The sequence below is a fragment of the Lepidochelys kempii genome, chromosome 9 (genome assembly GCF_965140285.1).
Source record: "Lepidochelys kempii isolate rLepKem1 chromosome 9, rLepKem1.hap1, whole genome shotgun sequence".
Lineage (NCBI taxonomy): Eukaryota > Metazoa > Chordata > Testudines > Cheloniidae > Lepidochelys > Lepidochelys kempii.
The window spans coordinates 90579224-90598204 of NC_136388.1; the positions used below are offsets into that span (position 1 = coordinate 90579224).

Consider the following 18981-nt stretch of genomic DNA (forward strand, 5'->3'; position numbering starts at 1 on the left):
TTTATCTGTATAGCTAAGCGATTTGGAGGCTGCTCTACTTGAGTGTTAGGAAACCATTTAGCGCATAGCGTGGGGCCTACCATGAAAGCTGGGTGAAACTTTTTGTGCACAATCTTTTTGTGCCCCCCGCCCCTCCCCAAAAACGCAGATTCAGGTCAACCAAAACAACTAGCCAATTCAGGTCAATTTCAGTGAATTCTTGTGGTAAAAACAAATTTGTTTTGGAAACATCTAAATATTTCAATTCAGTGACTCTTCAAACCAATGGGGTTGGAGGGTGCTGAGCTCCATAGTGAAGGCACTCAGGATCTGGATCACAACCATTGTCTGTAGCTGTGCTTTCCACTGAAATACTCACAAAGACAGGCTGTGTTAGGAGGAGGCTTAAAAACCCTCTAGAGGGGAAAAAGCCTGTTTCTAATGACAATTGTATGGATGAACACCAGCACTGACTGTAGATGGCACCTCTGACATGCTTGCTCTGCCATGACACCATCTGTTTGGGAAGAATAAGTCATTCAGAGGGCAGGTAAATCCGAAGTGTTAATAGTCAGGATTGACATTCTTTCTCTTTTTATTTTCATTCTGGAATTGGGCATGGAAATATATCTTCAGAAAGGGGGGAAATGTAAATTCCCATAAAAATGAAAAACCTAGGAACTATAAAAAGGAGAGGGGGAGTCTAGGTCTCCTAACATACAGACGTTCTGTATCTTTTTTACACACACACACACACACAAATAAATCTGTGTTACATTGATGAAATGATGCTTAAAGGTCCAGATCCAAAGCCCATTAAAATCACTGGGAGTCTTTTCATTGATTTCAATGAACTTTGAATCAGGACCTATGGGCTCCAATCCTGCAAAACCATAGCCATGACAGCATAACCCCCTAGGATAGACTCCGCCTACACCAATGGAAGGGAAAGGAGTACTTGTGGCACCTTAGAGACTAACCAATTTATTTGAGCATAAGCTTTCGTGAGCTACAGCTCACTTCATCGAATGCATACTGTGGAAAGTTTGGAAGTTCTTATTATATACACACAAAGCATGAAAAAATACCTCCTCCCACCCCACTCTCCTGCTGGTAATAGCTTATCTAAAGTGATCACTCTCCTTACAATGTGTATGATAATCAAGTCGGGCCATTTCCAGCACAAATCCAGGTTTTCTCACCCCCCCACACACACAAACTCACTCTCCTGCTGGTAATAGCTTATCCAAAGTGACCACTCTCCTTACAATGTGTATGATAATCAAGGTGGGCCATTTCCAGCACAAATCCAGGTTTTCTCACCCCCACACACACACAAACTCACTCTCCTGCTGGTAATAGCTTATCCAAAGTGACCACTCTCCTTACAATGTGTATGATAATCAAGGTGGGCCATTTCCAGCACAAATCCAGGGTTTAACAAGAACATGGGGGGGGGTAGGAAAAAACAAGGGGAAATAGGCTACCTTGCATAATGACTAAGCCACTCCCAGTCTCTATTTAAGCCTAAATTAATAGTATCCAATTTGCAAATGAATTCCAATTCAGCAGTTTCTCGCTGGAGTCTGGATTTGAAGTTTTTTTGTTGTAAAATAGCGACTTTCATGTCTGTAATCGCGTGACCAGAGAGATTGAAGTGTTCTCCGACTGGTTTATGAATGTTATAATTCTTGACATCTGATTTGTGTCCATTTACTCTTTTAAGTAGAGACTGTCCAGTTTGACCAATGTACATGGCAGAGGGGCATTGCTGGCACATGATGGCATATATCCATTGGTGGATGTGCAGGTGAATGAGCCTCTGATAGTGTGGCTGATGTTATTAGGCCCTGTGATGGTGTCCCCTGAATAGATATGTGGGCACAGTTGGCAACGGGCTTTGTTGCAAGGATAGGTTCCTGGGTTAGTGGTTCTGTTTTGTGGTATGTGGTTGCTGGTGAGATAAGCTATTACCAGCAGGAGAGTGAGTTTGTGTGTGGGGGGTGGGGGGGGGGTGAGAAAACCTGGATTTGTGCTGGAAATGGCCCAACTTGGTTATCATACACATTGTAAGGAGAGTGATCACTTTAGATAAGCTATTACCAGCAGGAGAGTGGGGTGGGAGGAGGTATTGTTTCATGCTTTGTGTGTATATAATAAGATCTTCTAAACTTTCCACAGTATGCATTCGATGAAGTGAGCTGTAGCTCACGAAAGCTTATGCCCAAATAAATTGGTTAGTCTCTAAGGTGCCACAAGTCCTCCTTTTCTTTTTGCGGATACAGACTAACACGGCTGTTACTCTGAAACCAATGGAAGGGGTTTTCCTGTCTGTGTAGGAACACCACCTCCACAAACGACAGTTGCATTCTTTTTCATTGGCATAGCTGTGTCTACACACTGGGCGCTAGGTTGGCAGAGTTCCAGAAGTCAGGAGTGTGGATTCTTTTCATACTGCTGACCAAGATACAGTGCTTAATTTGTGCCAGGGCTTGCCAGGGCTAAGCCCCCCGGCACCTTTCGGCTTAGCACTTCATAGTCCTGGCACCTTTGGGCTTGCTGTATCAGTTATGAATGTAAAAAAATTGCTTGAGCAAATTAACAAAGTAAGCCCTACCAAGGTAGCTCTGTCAACCTAACTTTTAAGAATAGACCAAGTCTTAAGCGTCTACACCTGCGAGCAATCTAGTTCATTACACACTGGGAGTGGCATGTGTATTATACTTTACAAAATCAGGACCTAAAACACTTAAAGGAAATTCATTCTGTTCAGTTTATTGTTATCCAACAAAAAGAAGACGATGACATCACCAGAAAGGAGCCAATTGATTGTATCATATTTTAAAACATAACTGCTTCCACTGAATCCATGGGCCACTAAGCCTGCTAGGAAATTAATACTGTATTGATAGCATAGCAGCCAAAGCAGCAACCTTGTGGAATAAATGTTTACACATCATCAAGTCTGCAAATACACAGTAACTTCTGTGTGACAGAATCTTCCTCTAATTGTAATTTGTCTCAATTTTTCCATTACTTGTTCTCATTTTCTAGCTTTGCTCACCGACAAACCTCCAAAACCATTGTTCCCCGTGGAGAATCAGCCGAGTGTCATAGATGTCCAGCTGGGTAAGTCCCCTTCTGGGAATAATAGAGCCTAAATATCAGTTCTGTTAACAGATGGGGAAAATTGAAAGGTTTATTGCCACTGTTATTACATGCAAATCAATTTGCTGCTTCTCATTTATAATGGTAGAATTTAAGGAAATGAGTTTGTATAGCTTCAAGGAAAGGCAATACTAATTGGTTACCTGGAGTATTAAATATTCAGGGCTGCCACTCTTTTGAGTGTATGATTGATAAATTAATGGATGCCTTCACTGGTGCCTGCACTGGTCAGTCAATGTTCACCGTGCATAGGAGACAAATGTTTTAACAAAATACAGAATGGCGATTCTTTAAAAGATAAAGGGAAAGAATGCATTGTCTATTGAAAAGTTTCTTTGATTAAAATGTTTGTATTCTTTTCTCTGTCTCTTACATTTTCTTCTGCTAGCCTGTGTCTGAATCTTAATCAGCCACAAACCCCTGAGGTAATAGGAAGAAACTTTATAAGAGAGTTCTGCAAAGTGACCTTTTTGAGAGTAGTTAGCTGTGGGCCACATTGTTGCTGTGGGTAATAGTGGGATTTTGAAGTTCTGGTAGAAGTCTTGTCAGGTGGGAAACGTTCCTTATGTTGAGGCATGGAATTGCAAATATTGTTGAGGATTGAAGTATGTGGGTTTAAGTTATAAAAGAAACAGTTGTTGTGACAGATTGTTTGCCTCATCATGCTTGAGTTATTTTCCATCTCCTATTGCCTGACTCTGCTCTGGCTCTAGGTTTACACTGGAACAAGACCACTGAATCCTGATTTACACAATTATAAAAGAAAGTAGGATCATGGTTTGAGATTGTAAGATTATGTTGCACTGATACCAGTGTGATGGGGCCATACGTTTTTAATGTAAACCTACTGTTCTATGTCCCAATTCAATAAAGTTAACTTCAGGCTTGTGCTTAAGTGCATCCCTCTTCCACAAAGCACTTAAGCATGTGTTTAAGTCCCATCAAATGGAACTTCAGTCCTTGAATTGGATTGTCTGTTAAGTTGTGCACAATAATGTGAATCATTTGTGACCTGAATTCATCTTAAACATTAGCTTCCAACAGTTTGTAAGGATAGATAGAGAGACAGCAACAGTGGATTCTGCCTAAAGTACCCAAATCCTGCCCCCAGATATGGATACTCCAATTATCTTCATTCAAATTTGTGTGCATGTGTCTGATAGATTTTGATCCTTAGTGATGAAAACAAACACACACACACATACACAGGTTCAAAGGGCATCATCCAATGCTCACTGTAGTCACTGTGAAGACACCCACTGACATGGGCTTTGGATCATCCCAGCAAGCTGAATGCCAATTCAGTTCCATTAATTAAGCTCACAGATTTAACTTTTTTGAAAAAAAAATCAGAATTAATGAATCCTTCGAGGTTAGTGAAATGTCCTCAAGTACATCAGTGAAACAAACTAATACAAAACACGCACATCCTTGTTTCCTATATTCTTATTGGATCTTCCTTTCTAACCTCAATTCCCCCCACCTCATCTTACGTATCTAGCCCCTGCAGAATTTTTCTTTGACTGGTCCCCCATATAAAATTATTTTTTCTACTAGTAAAAAGTGTTGCTACAAAAAAAAAAAATCTCCTGCCCCTGGGAGATATGTTGCAGTAATAGGATTTCAGAATATCTCTAAAGGGAAATAAAAGTCCTTGCATTTTTTTGTCCCATGGTATAATCCATTAGTTGTCCCCTAGAATCTAGGAGTTGACATGCAGCACTTTCTTGCTGACACAGTGATACGTTTGGTTATTGTTCCTAAACTTTCATAATATGCTGAAAGATTAATGTTTACAAAAGAACAGTACCCTAAATATAGTTCAAAAACACTGAGTAGCGTTCTTCCAGCTGTACCCACCTGGATTTAACAGGCAAGGAGCTGGGAGTAGAGAATTCTCAGTGAGGGGTCCAGGGCTTCAGAACCTACCCCCCTCCACACACACACACACACACACACACACACTTGATGTGGAAGGGTTTGTTGACCTTCAGAGCACAACACATTTTTCTTTATACCATGGAGCTTGAAAGAGGCATTGGGTGGAGAGTTCTCGTGAGAGTTGGGGACAAGGGTGGGATAGCTGCTGGTTTTAATTTGTTTATTTGCCTGTCTTAAAATGTTGCTGCACATACCAACCGTGTGTGTTCCTAATATATTTTTATTAGAAATCAACATAAATATTCTATTCAAAATCATCCTAATTTTACAGTGTCAATAATCCCTGGAGATTAACCTGTTCATCCAATTTGTGTATGCCCTTTAAATAGTCAGGCAAATATTAAAATGCTTCTACATACCAAAGAAACTACATTCACTCCATTAACGTGGCCACTTTAATAGAAAGACCAATTTAGCTTTTCATTGCCAAACGAATCTTTAGTTGTCTTCTCTCTGTAGGCACAGGAGAATAGCAGTTATTTATTTCCTATATCCTTAATAAAGCAACATTTACACAGGATTTGTTAAGAGCAGTCAGTGGCCTGACCACATACAACATCTTATGTGACCTAATTGCTAACTTCAATACTCATGTCTTTGCTTTCTCTACTATAAGAAGATTCAAATGAAAGTGGGTTTGCATAGTTTTTATTGACAATAGATAAAAGAGTTCCTTCAGGCTTCAAATAAGCCCCAAAACATGTCTTGTTTCTTCTCAAGGAGTGTGATTTTTTTTTCTTTTTCCATGCTTTGGAATTTGACAAAGATCAAAACAGCCCTATCAAGTTCAGCTGGAAGCAGAAACTACAAATTGCTACCCACTTGTTTTCTCTGTTTGTCTCTGCTGGAGAGAGTGAGCGAGCAAGACAGAGAGATGACAAGAGAGCATCACAGAGGACTAGTGCGATAGTTCAAAACAATTTAATTATCCAAGACACTTTGCTAAACCAGACAATAATTTCAGCCCTTGATAAAACTAGAAGGGAAGTACAATAGATTGATTGAATTGCTTGCTTTGCTTGCTCATTTTCATCAAGAATTTTTTATTTTAATATTCATAGGCATTATGGATTTTGGAAGGATTTGTGAATCACAATCTCATTATAGAATATGCAGCAGACTTAACCTTTCTATACACTGACATTATATTTTAAAGATTAGTTCTTCAAATACATGAGTTTCCTCTAATAGTCTTAACTGTTTCCTAATGAAGATCATTCAAGGCTTTCCAATAGATTAAAGCTAAAAGTTAAAACTGGCAGAATATTTGTTCAAGATTTTTGAACAAATATATATTCATCCCTGTGTCAGATGACTAGCCATGCAATCAATTGAATCTGGTCATATTGTCCTGTATTTCTCAGGAGAAGGTATGCCTTGTGGCTTCTGCAGATGACTAGGAATCAAGGTTCTTTTCCCTGATCTACCAGTGACTTGATAGTGCCCTTGGTCAAGTGACATAACTCCTGCCAGACATAGTTTTCTCACCTGGAAAATGTGGTAATACCTCTTGGAGGGTTCTGAGGGTAAAGTTTGTAACGTGCTTTAAGATTCTTGCTTTCTACACTCCGCATTTACTTCTGCCGCAAAATATAGCTGCTTCCTTGTTAGACCTTATTTAGCCTAAATTGTCCACTACTTATCACAGAGGTTGCAGAATTACTAGTGCATTTTTTAAAAATCCAAACAGGGAGATGTGTACACCTCAAAGCTTTGGGTTTGGGTTCAGTCGGTTTTAAAGATCTGAATATGACTGTTCAGACCATCGAAATAAAAATCCACTTCTTTTGGAAGCAGGCCAGGATAGATTTGTAATTTTCTAAATGTGTGACTGTAAGTGAAGCATGCTGTGCTATCAGTCTTGTGACAAGCTGTTGGTACATTACTTTGCTACTTTTATTTTAAAATTATTTCCCCTCCCCTTTCTTATGGAACTTTGTTTACTCACTCAACATGCTAAGAATCTGAATCTGAAGATCATCCTCACTACACCAGTTCTAGGTGACCAGATAACTCTGAGCTAGGAGCCGGATCAGGCAAGAGAACCTTTGCACCGCTCAGGCAGTACAAAGAGCCACAATCTGCCTGTAGCAAGACAGTGGAGAATTTCCCCAGTGTGGGCAGGAGGGATCTTAACAAGTGTAAAACTGGCCTAGTGGGCTGGTGTAGGGGGCATATCAGGGGTGTGTTCAGAGAAGGGGTGAAGCACAGCTGTGCTCTAATTGTCTGCTAGACAGTGGCCCCAAAGAGACCATACTCGCTAGGTTATAATAGAGCAGCTCCTAGACTCATCTAACTAATGCTAGGGCTGATGCCTGACAATTAGAGCTGGGTGAATAATTGATTTTTCTGTTTCAGACAGTAAACTGCAAAATCAGAAAAAATATTCACATCAGTAAATGCTTTGGAATTCGCCAGCAATGTCTGCTTTGGACCAACAAACTGTGCGTGCGTGCGTGCGTGCGTGTTCGTGTGTGTGTGGCCCATGCCTTAATCCTTTCGCCCAGTGGGTAAGGTCTCTGTGTGTCCAACTCCTGCTTTCTAATCTGTACCCCAGCAGGTAGGGTACTTGCCTGGGATGTGGGATACCCAGGTGTGAATCCCCACTCTGGAGCAGGGACTGGAACTCAGATTTTCCCCCTGCCAGGTGAGCATCTTAACCTGTAGGGGGTAGGCTGCTCTCAGTTTCTCCTGTTGAAGCTGTTAAATAAACCATTTGTCTGAAAAAAGTTCACCCAACTCTACTTAGAGTTACATATTCCATAGAGGAGCTAAAGATCTAAAAATCCCACATGCAAACAGACCTAGAGATTTTCTGTGCTGTTAATTCCTTGGCCTTTATTACAATTAATTTTAGGTAAAATCTCCTCTTTATGGATATTTAGTTAGAAATAGGTGTAATTGAAATGAATGTTTGCATGTCAGTGTGTATAGTAATTGAATCCATCATTTATGTATCATCTGGTTTTAAAAATATATTTGCTTTGATCTCAGAAATACAGTAAAAAGGGTGACATACGCATTACTTTTAAAAGGACAAATTTCTCAGTTAATTCACTTTCCAAACAAGGGAAGTGTCAAGGGATTTACCTTGCCAGAGTTCATGGTATTTTTCTTGCTTTCAGAGGTATTGAGAAAAACACCTTCTATTTGAGCATTCTCATTTTTTACTGCCTAGAAAGATTTTTCCTCTGTGGGCTGTAGCTATGAAATATCCTGGGACTGATTGTTAAGCAGATCAATCAAGGGCACTGTAAAATAAATGAAAGAGAACGTGCAAAGTTATGGTAACTGCTGAGAGATGTGGGAATCAGGTAGAGATGATAAAATAATAATTAAAACTCCCTTTTACTGATTGGGAGGAAGCTCTGATTGGGAGGAGCTCCATAGGACAGCAAAATTTGTGCACATGCTGACAAGAAAAATAAGATTAAGCTAAATTTACTGTCCAGGGTCCTGATTTTTATTTTAGACCATTTTTCATTCTAAATTTCTGTGGGCTCTTCCAAGGATGTTAATTTTATGCAAAAAGCTGCCAATGGAAGAACAACAGCAATGAGTTGTCATTTGTCTAATGTTTACCTTATTACCAGTCAACTGACAAAGACTTCATTCAATTCACTTTTAAGGACGGCAGTACTAAGAAGAGTCTTGATGCAATATGACAGTGTTTTCTGAACAAAAAATAATTCAGAAATCCTAAGCTTTAAAACGATCAATAGGAAAGATGAGTTTTCAAGAGGAGTATGTGTGCACACATATGTGTGCAATATAAATGCACCAAAAAACTACATTAAAAGACTATTAAGGTTGCAAAGTCAAACACTGAAAGAAGAAAAGGAGGACTTGTGGCACCTTAGAGACTAACCAATTTATTTGAGCATAAGCTTTTGTGAGCTACAGCATCCGATGAAGTGAGCTGTAGCTCACGAAAGCTTATGCTCAAATAAATTGGTTAGTCTCTAAGGTGCCACAAGTCCTCCTTTTCTTTTTGCGGATACAGACTAACACGGCTGCTACCCTGAAACACTGAAAGGTTAGGAAATGCCAGAATTAAGGTGTTGGGTAATTCCAGCCCCACCTACTATATATAATACAAAAAGCATTCTGTATCTTACTAGTGGAAAATATGCTACCTTTAATGTTAGTCTTGTAGTTGTACCAATAACATTTTATGGGTAGCAGAATCTTTCCTGCCAGACTACCCTGTAGATACCCATCCTCCTCTAGTAATACTCAATAATACTTGATGGTGGGCAGTGTAATTGACCCCCAGCTGTAGTCTTCATCATTAAACTGAGTGCATTATGTATTCCGCAAACATGGCTAAAAACTATTCTTCAATGTCTTACATTCTTTTTTTCCTTATGCAAAGTCTGAGCTAATGCCTAGGTACATAGTGGGGACAGAATCTTGCCCCAAACCATATCCCAGAATCGGAACAACCATGGAGCCTACTTCCCATGGCTACATCTACCACCATGAAAGTTTACTGTCTACCATGATTCCACATCCCCTAGCCAGCCAGTTAGGACAGTGGATCCATGAAGCTGCAGTACCCCTAGCTCTCCATACTCCTGGGGAAGAAAGCTATTAAGGAGCAGTTCTCCGCAAGGAGTGTTGTGTACAGTCCTTGTTAAAGGGCTCTCTGTAGCATGCATCTGCTCTGCAGCAGAAATGCAGAAGTTCCACGGCTTTCCAGGCCCACACAAGGGGAGGTAGGATTTGCATCTATTACAATAGCTTTTGTACTAATCTGTACAGAATATTAGAGACACATTGTCTGACATTCAGCTTTAGAAAAAGTTCCCTAAATACTCCGTGTAGTACAGCTAATGCTTTAATGCTAATTTGGTTTGTTGTTAATAGCTTTTCCTAGGGATAAAGCCAAAATGCTACATTTAGAAACTAGATGCCAGATTCTGCCATTAGGGTGGTTTAATCTGCAGTAACTATCAATTTAAACATGATTAATCCAGATATGCACAGAAATAACAGAGAGCAGAGTTTGGCTCCTGATATTTGTGACAGTTTGGTTGATTTGGGGACACTGTGCCAAATTCTGCTTTCTGTCCCATGTTGTTAATGCCCATAGACATCCATGAGATTTTCACTAACATATCAGAGAGCAGAAGTTGACCCACTCTATATTTACATATTTCATTACTGTTATGCTTCTGTTCAAGTATTTTGTATTCTTCATTGGGCTTTGCATCAGGCTTCTTAATGTACAACTCTGAGGACACAATGATTTTATCCTATTTATTTTTATGGAGCAATATCCAGCGATACCAGACAAATATGCTTTAAGACAAAATTTGCCATAGAGGTGTCTTAAAAGTTTAATCAGATCTCTTTTATTTTCTTTCTTATCTGCACTACCACAATGTAAAATTCTTCAAGTAAAAGCAACTTGAAAAAAGTTTATAATGGCTAACATTTCCATAGTGGCGTTCGTCCATAGACATGTACAAACTGATTGTAAACATCGTGGGACTGACCCTGCACAACGTTCCCTTTGAAGCCAATGGCAGCTTTGTCCAAATGACCACCATGTGTACCTACATATCCTCACTCAAACAAAACTGTCATTGACTTCAATAAACACACTACTCCACCCACCATTTCTTTGCAATATTTATTGCTTTTGGATTGTTCCGAGTCGTATTTCCTCCAGAAAAGGGAAGTCTAGCCCACAGGACTAGAAGCTGAAAGGATGGTCTAATAGGAAGGGTGCTGGAATGGGACTCATGGAAAACAGTTGTATTGCTCCCTCTGCCATAGACTTTCTGTGTGCCTTTGGACAAGACACTTAATCTTCCAGGTTCCTCAGTTTTTCATCTGCAAAATGGGGACAGTACTTCCTTATTTCAAAGGAGTGTGAGGTCTCAGACACTACAGCAATGGAAGAGGGAAATAGTAGGTAGATAGAACATTGAGCAATAAATATTGATCCAAGTTTTTCCTTATCTTTCTTCGGCTCTGATCAGGAAACTAAACTTAAAAGCATTTGACTGATGTGTATTTGTTATACTTATATGTGTGATGCTATGCAATTGAAAGTGGGGGCTATATGTATGCATTAGTAGGAGGGCCCTAATATAGCTTTAGGGGTGTAACAAAAATGGGCAGTTCACACCATTTTCCATACTCGTTAAAAACACTGTCACTGGAATGCATTCATGCTGTTCCATTTGCTGTTTGTTTGTCATATGACTGAGTTAGGAGAAGGTGAATGCCTCATATATTCTGTATATTATGGGACAGTAACATCTGGCTGTACTATTCTGACCTTTTCAACATTCTGCAATTGCTGAGTATGCCATTCCACATCCCCACTTATTTACAGCTTCACCAAAAGATAGAGAAGGGGCAGAAGGATCAGTCAGTCAAAATATACAGTAGGGAGAAAGGTCTAGACCACGCATCCTGCTGCTGGTGTTTCCACAGTGCATGTCAAAGATTAAAATATGGATTAATCATTCTTATGAATCTTCCCTTTATGAAGAAGCGAAAATGGGAGTTCATAGTCTATTCTCAAAGGCAACAAGGTGCAGAAAATGAAGAGTGATCACATAATTCATATTTATTAAAATCAGGATATTGCAGTCTCACGATCTCGGGTGCCATAGTTATATAGACACAACTTTAGACTTGCTATCAAAAGAGAAGAGCTTAAAAAAAAACCTACCAAACTTTTGTTTAATTGAGTCTATATTTGGATTATTTTCACACTTAACTTTGTCCTAGATACTCTTGTATTTATTTTTGTCTTACAGGAGTGAATTGCTTGTGTTACAAAACTGAAATTTCACTATTACAACCAGATTGATTTACTGTTCTATTCTTAGACGCTGCCTATAAATGAGAGAGTCTCAAAGGGAGATTTGTCTATAAAGCACTGATACCTTTACTATCTACTGAAAGCATATAGGACATGCCTTTTCAGCCCCCAAATATCCAGTGGAAATCAATAATACAGACAGTAGGAAGAAATGGAAAGAGTGGAACACACTGCACTTTCTATTGCACATTTTTAGGTTAATAGGCCAACTTCATGATAAATGTAGTTGTCTAGTAGTGGGTATGTTTTTATATACTTAATACTGTATAAAAGTTTACCAGTTTTAGCATTTTCAAGCAGATGAATAAATTGACACATGTGAGTAGCCCTATGAAATCTAAATGGAACTACTCTACGTGTATAGCTTTACTCGGACAGGTAAGTATTTGTAGGAACAGGCACTTAACTCTTTCAGCAATACACTTATTGCTGAAACAGCAAACTTTACTGATAGACTTGTGCATAGCACTCACAGAATGGCGTAAGTAAATAGCAATTTAAATTTAGCAGATCTAGGGTCTAAATGAATTGCATACTTTACTAATACAGACTCAATTACATGGTTTGCAAATGGTGCTGCATGCTTTATTGGTCAAGCTTCATACAATTCTCTCCTAACTCAAAACATTCTCCATACTTCACTGACCAAGCTGAATAGTTTATGGGTTCAGCATTTACAGACTTTTTTTTTTCACGATTCAGTCATCCATGCTCACTTATCCGGAGCCAATGACTAGAGGTAAGAGAATAATTAACAAACAAAATGTATTTGATGAATTCCACCTCTTTTTCTATTCACAAATTGCCATCCCATAAATGAGAGACAACCCTGACCTATTTCAAATAATTTTCACAAATACTCAGGGTTCGTAGCTCTTTTGGGAGTAGTTTGTCGTATGTCTTCAATGTGCGGGACTGGGAATTGCTGCTGTGTTGAATAGATATGTTGGCCATGTAGAACCGTAAGTTCCTTGAGTGAACAAACATTAACTCTTTTATAATCAGGTTTCCAATTTAAATACCTGAACTGATGAATTTGAAATCCACTTTCAGTGAATAATCGTCAATATTCCCTTCAAATTCTGTTTTAGTAAACATACCTGGCAAAAAACCGTTTTGCTAGAAAATTTGTATGGGGGGCGGGGGGAAAGGGAAAAGAACAAAAACAAACGAACAGCTGAACTGAATTTGTTTAAAAATGTAAACAAATATTTCTGGAAAAGTTTTTGCCTCATTCAAACAGCTCTACCATGAATCCAGTCTAGAGACCAGATTGTAGAGACTATACAGCTTGCATTAGGCAATCAGCTTTACCAAAGAAAATTGACTGAGAGGGTCTCTGTGGGACTGCAGTTTAGCTTTTGCAAATTTTGTATGGCAAAATGAATGCTACTCAGGATCAAATTGCTATTCAGATTGTAAGTACTGTACGTGATGAAGGAGCATCCCATTTTAGCATTAATTCAGGTGCTGACAAATTCCAAGTTCACATATTCTGCACATTCTCTCCCAGTGTAACTCCTATCTGAAATTATGGCTATTATTACAGGGGGGATTTTCAAATGAATTCATGTTTATCAACAACTTAATTTTCTACAGGCATGTCAGGGTTCATGTGTAATGGGGCACGGAAACCCCCATTGTTTTCCACTGAAATAAATAGGAAATCCACAGGTAAATAACCTGTAGTGCACAAGAATAGACATTCCATATTAAACATATTATATTCTAGAAACTTTTTCCGATCAAAGATCAATAGGTCATCTTTGGTAATATGCAAACCTCTTATTTTCTGAGCTAACTTTCAAATAGGCGTGCAAATATTTTGTTCACACATCTACATGCATACACCTTTGTTTGTGCTGAGTGCATAACAACACATCTAACTACTCAACATGTTTTGCAAAAATGTCTATTAACAGACACAAACAGGCATTCCTACATATAATAAGTGACCTATGACTGTGGAAAATAGCCTCCACAAATATTGTAAAAAAGTATATACAAAGAGAGGGGGTGTCCTTTTCTAACAGTAATCGTGTTGTCTATATTCTTCATTTATGTATCTCTCATTTTCTGATTTCCTGTGATGCACATACTGCATTTATTTACTGTGCTACAGACTTAAGTCCATTTTCAGACATGCCATTTATCTAATTACTAAAAGTCCCTGAAACCTAATGACTGTGAAAGTATTTGGAAGGTTTTCACCACGCTAGGTATTTTAAAACTGGATATTGTGATCCTACTTTCCCATCTCAAAGGCCCACCACATCCTAATGCTATCAGTAGAGTACTTAGATACCATGGCAATGAGCACCTTAGAAATATGATAGCTAATTCCCAGTGAAAACTGTCAAGCAATTTATTACACATTACCTGGTTTATTAAGTTTGACCTAGGTAGGATTATAGAAGGCTCAAAGGATTGGTCATGGGCTCGTGAGCTTTTTACTCCTAAGTTTCAAGAGTGGGCCAGTTTGGTAGCAAGTAGTCACTAAAGCCTATGATTTTTGGTGGCCTTTGTGAGATTACGTGGTGAACTCAAAAACATTCCCAGTGGATCGATGTCCACTGTTGGTGTTAGATGACAGTCTCATCAGAAAGACCAAGGATTTAAATAGACAAGGGGACTGAAATAATTTTTAGATGTGGCCTCTCCGGGTTATGGTTGAAGCAAAGGAACCAGGTGCTGCTTCTGCTACCCATGCTGTATCTGTTTGGTAGGTAACCAGGGGACCTCAGTCTCTGGGGTTGGCACTTGGACACCTTTCATGATCGCTACATTCACTAAACAGAAAAGGGAAAACATGCTGGTTCATGTTCCAGTACTCACGGATGTTTACAACACAGGCTGGATCTGGGCCTTCTGGAATTCTGGCAGAATTTAGTTTTTAAAAAGGCAACCCAAGGAATCTGACTTTTTAGCAGACAATAATAGATGATTATGAGATTAAATAGGAGGAAACTGAACAGCTGGCATGTATTTAAACTTTTATTTCCTCACTACGCCCTTGATTGAAATCACCAGTTTTCAAAGCCGATGCTGACTCTGTTGAACCTAATTTAGATCCTGTATCAAATCAGATGAAACACAAGTATAACTGGGAAGGAAACTAATGTTCTGTAACTCGAGCACTCAGCAGAATGCCACATCTGTGGTGGGAGAAATACGATGAGTTCCCACAACCACCTGTTTTTAATGAACATCTAGTTTGCTAACAGTGGGTTATGTCTAAGAAAGAGCCTGACTTGCTGGCCAGTTTTCTACCTGTATGTAGCATTTTGTTTAACCAAAGGCTCTGTTGGTTAGTGTCACTGACGCAGTTTCCATCTAGATATGGGAATTAAAAGTTCTGCATTCTACCCCAGCTGTCTACCCACCTGAGTCTCTCTTGAAGATATTTGGTTTCCCATTTGCATACATGGAAAAAGCAATCAAAATGTAATAAAAATAATTTTCTAAACAAATATAGTGGTAGGAGATTTTGGTGTGAAAATAATAAAAAAGAGAAAAAGAGAAACCTGAGTGTTGATTAGCCCCCCCTGCTGACATGTCTCAACTCCATGGTAAGGAACATCGCAGCAAATGCCCTCCATGATGCAACAAAGAAACGGATTGGCAGAGCCCCCTCCAACCAAGACACTGCCACCTTCCTGAGCGGTTCCCTGGATGGCGAATTCGGACGGGACGGGCGCGACATCGGTTCACTGTGGTCCCGCGCTCGCAATGACACACGTTGCCTGGGGAAGCGCATCGGCTGCCGCTGGGAGCGGTGTGAGGAGCGCCAGGAGCTGGAAGTCCTGGTGCCGCAGATCAGGTCCAACGACAACACCATCATCACCCCGAGCGACAGGGGCATGCTGGAGAGGACCCTGAAGGCAGCCATCCACTCGCTGTACATGGAAACCCTGAAGCGTAAACCGGACCAGGGTAAAGCCTTCGAACTGAAGAGCAAGTGGGAAGCCAGCGACCACTTCCTCTCCAGGGGTGGCTTCACCCGTTTCGCCGACTGGCGGTTCGTCCACCGTGCCCGGCTCAACTACATCCTGCTCAACGGAGCCGTCCACCACAGGAACAGAGACAAGTGTTGCAGGAAGTGCGGCTACTCCAACGAGACCCTGCCCCACGTCCTGTGCAACTGCAAGCCCCACTCCAGAGCCTGGCAGCTGCGCCACAACGCCATCCAGAACCGCCTGATAAAAGCCATCGCACCACGCCTGGGGGAGGTTGCCGTGAACTGCACCATCCCCGGTACTGACAGCCAGTTGCGACCTGACATGGTAGTCACCGACGAGGCCCAGAAAAAGATCATCCTCGTCAACGTCACGGTCTCCTTTGAGAACAGGACCCCGGCCTTCCACGAAGCCCGAGCTCGTAAGATGGAAAAATACGCCCCCCTGGCCGACACCCTGAGAGCAAAGGGCTACAAGGTGCAGATGGACGCCCTGATCGTCGGAGCCCTGGGCGCTTGGGACCCCTGCAACAAGCATGTGCTGCAGACCTGTGGGATCGGTCAACGCTACGCACGGCTCATGCAGCGCCTTGTGGTCTCGGACACCATCCGATGGTCCAGGGACATCTACATCGAACACATCAACGGCCACCGACAGTACCAGGAGATGTGAGCCAGTACCATGCATCAACTGTGGGAAAGGGACTGAGAGACTTTTTCCATTGGACCATATGAACTGGAACCATAAACTCATTGAGCATTAATTCCCACCAAATGAGGGTAAATCCATCTGCATCATCGTATCCACTCATTGTACTCCACACCTGAACATAGCCGTTATATGAACAACCCCTATATCTCAATCTCTGTACTTTGTCCCGTTAAACTTTTACCCCCAATCGGGGAGATTGCAGATTATGTGTTCCTTACGCCACCCGTTCCTAAACCAAATTTCTCACCCCTTGATAATCTGTACCTTATTCCCTGATAACCAGAAACTTCTATGCTTAAACTCTGTACCATTTTATTTTTACATCAACATCATCTTAATAAAATTATTAAATCTGTTCTTAAAATACCAAGCTTACCAAGTTGCTCATGGTTATGAAATACTTGCCCTTGCCAGTAGGTGGACCATGCCATTTTTGTAATGTAACAAGTTACAACCGACAGCACTGTATCTAAGACCATGTATCGGTGTTACTGTGATGTTTTGTGGCAGTATTTAGTGGGATCACACAATTCAAGAATGAAATGGCCTCCAGTTTAAAAAGTAATCAGGATGAATGGTCCAAAAACCTTTCAATGGGAAGCACAATAGCCCTGTGTTTTGAGGAATCCACCATTTAGAGTAAATGTGCTCCAAGCAGGGCCATCCCTAGCTATTCTGGGGCCCTATGCAGCTCCCCCACGGGGGGGTGGCGGCCTCTGCGGGAGGGGAGCTGGCCCCAGGCCTAGGCAGGAGGGCAGGGCTGGCTTGGGGGGGTAGGTGGGAACCACCGTGCAGGCTCGGCCCTGCTGCAGAGCTCAGGGGAGTGGAGGCAGGGCTGTGGTGGAGTAGGGACGGGAAGAGGTGGGGCGGGGGCCCTGGGGAAGAGCCGGAGCAGGGGCTGGAGCAGCATGCAGCTGCGCAGGGCACCAGGAAATTTGCCCCCAATTTCCTGGTGCCCTACGCAGCTGCGTTACTTTGCATATGGGTAAGGACGGCCCTGGCTCCAAGTATTGCTGAATAAAACAAGCATGAATGAATAACACCGTTTTGAGCAAACCTTGCCTCATGTCATTGATGGGCTCATGTCATTTGCTTGCCCAGGGCTCCCCTTGACTTTGATGGGAGCTGTATACACATGACCAAGTTAGAATTTGCTTCAGCGAAATTTCAAGTTTTTAAATAAAATCTACATCAAGTGCCAAATTATGCCTTCACTTAAACCCTTGCAGTACTAATGAAGGAATAGCTAAAATCATATTGTATAATCTCAAATAATATCCAAGATAAAAGAAGTCTATATAAGAATAATAAGGGAGATGAATCTTAACTTTCTCTCTGCACCACCTCTCCTTACTATTGAGCTTTAGATGAAACAGTATCCAGAGGTGAGCCGCCGTTTTGGTTAACACTTGTATTGGGGTTGCATGTAGAGGCCAGGATGCTAGAGGCTATAAATTAAAAACACACAGTGACACTGCCTGCTCCAAAGAGCTTACAGTCTAAAAGAAAAGACTTAACCAGCGTGTAATGCAAACCAGCAGGCAGGGTTGTGAAGTGGGGGAGATGTGCAGATATTCTGCAGTCCTTAGCCTGTTAGGAGCAGTAACTGCATCTTGCCATTTACCAAGCTGTGGTCAGATGGCAGCCAAAACCTAAGGCCGGGTCTAGGCAAAAAAAAAGGTTTGCCAGGAAACACGCCTAACATGGAAACAGCTCACACTGACCCAAAAAAGTGCTGGAATCAGTATTGCTTAGAATGCTTTGGTGAGCAAAATAAGTTATACTAGCAAAAGCACTTTTATGTTGATGTAATTGTGCCTACACCAGTGGTGGGCAACCTGCGGCCCATCAGAGTAATCCGCTGGTGGGCCGCGAGACAGTGTTTACATTGGCCATCCGCAGGCATGGCCTCCCGCAGCTCCCAGTGGCCGCAGTTCGCCATTCCCAGCCAATGGGAGCTGTGGGAAGCGGCAGCCAGCACATCCCTGTGGCCTGCGCCGCATCCCGCAGCTCCCATTGGCCGGGAACAGCAAACTGCGGCCATTGGGAGCTGCAGGCGGCCATGCCTGCGGACAATCGATGTAAACGCTGTCTCGTGGCCTGTCAGCGGGTTACCCAGATGGGCCAGGTGCGCCCCGCGTCCTCCAGGTTGCCCACACTAGGGCTTTTGTCAGTATAAAACCATTGCAAAAAAAAATCACACCCCCAACTGACGTTGCTATAACACCAAAAGCTTCTAGACTAAAGTTTGGTTTGGATTTTGCTAAGCCAACCTTCATTGGCCATTAACAGAGATGGAGCAAAACCAGAATCTTTCATCCTCCATCCTCCCGGGATGTGATGAGGCAGGTCTACAGAGCCCAATCCAAACTGCCCAGGGTT

The 18981-nt window shown here is 41.4% G+C and overlaps 1 protein-coding gene across 6 annotated transcripts in view; it reads left to right on the forward strand.

The window, feature by feature from the left end:
- IL1RAPL2 (interleukin 1 receptor accessory protein like 2) overlaps positions 1 to 18981 on the forward strand; it is a 550497-nt gene that overhangs the window by 405072 nt on the left and 126444 nt on the right. For all 6 annotated transcript variants that reach the window (XM_073358323.2, XM_073358325.2, XM_073358329.2 and 3 more), the window contains one exon: positions 3034 to 3108. In XM_073358323.2, coding sequence (XP_073214424.2) covers positions 3034 to 3108 — 75 coding nt within the window. The remainder of the gene's footprint in view (positions 1 to 3033; positions 3109 to 18981) is intronic.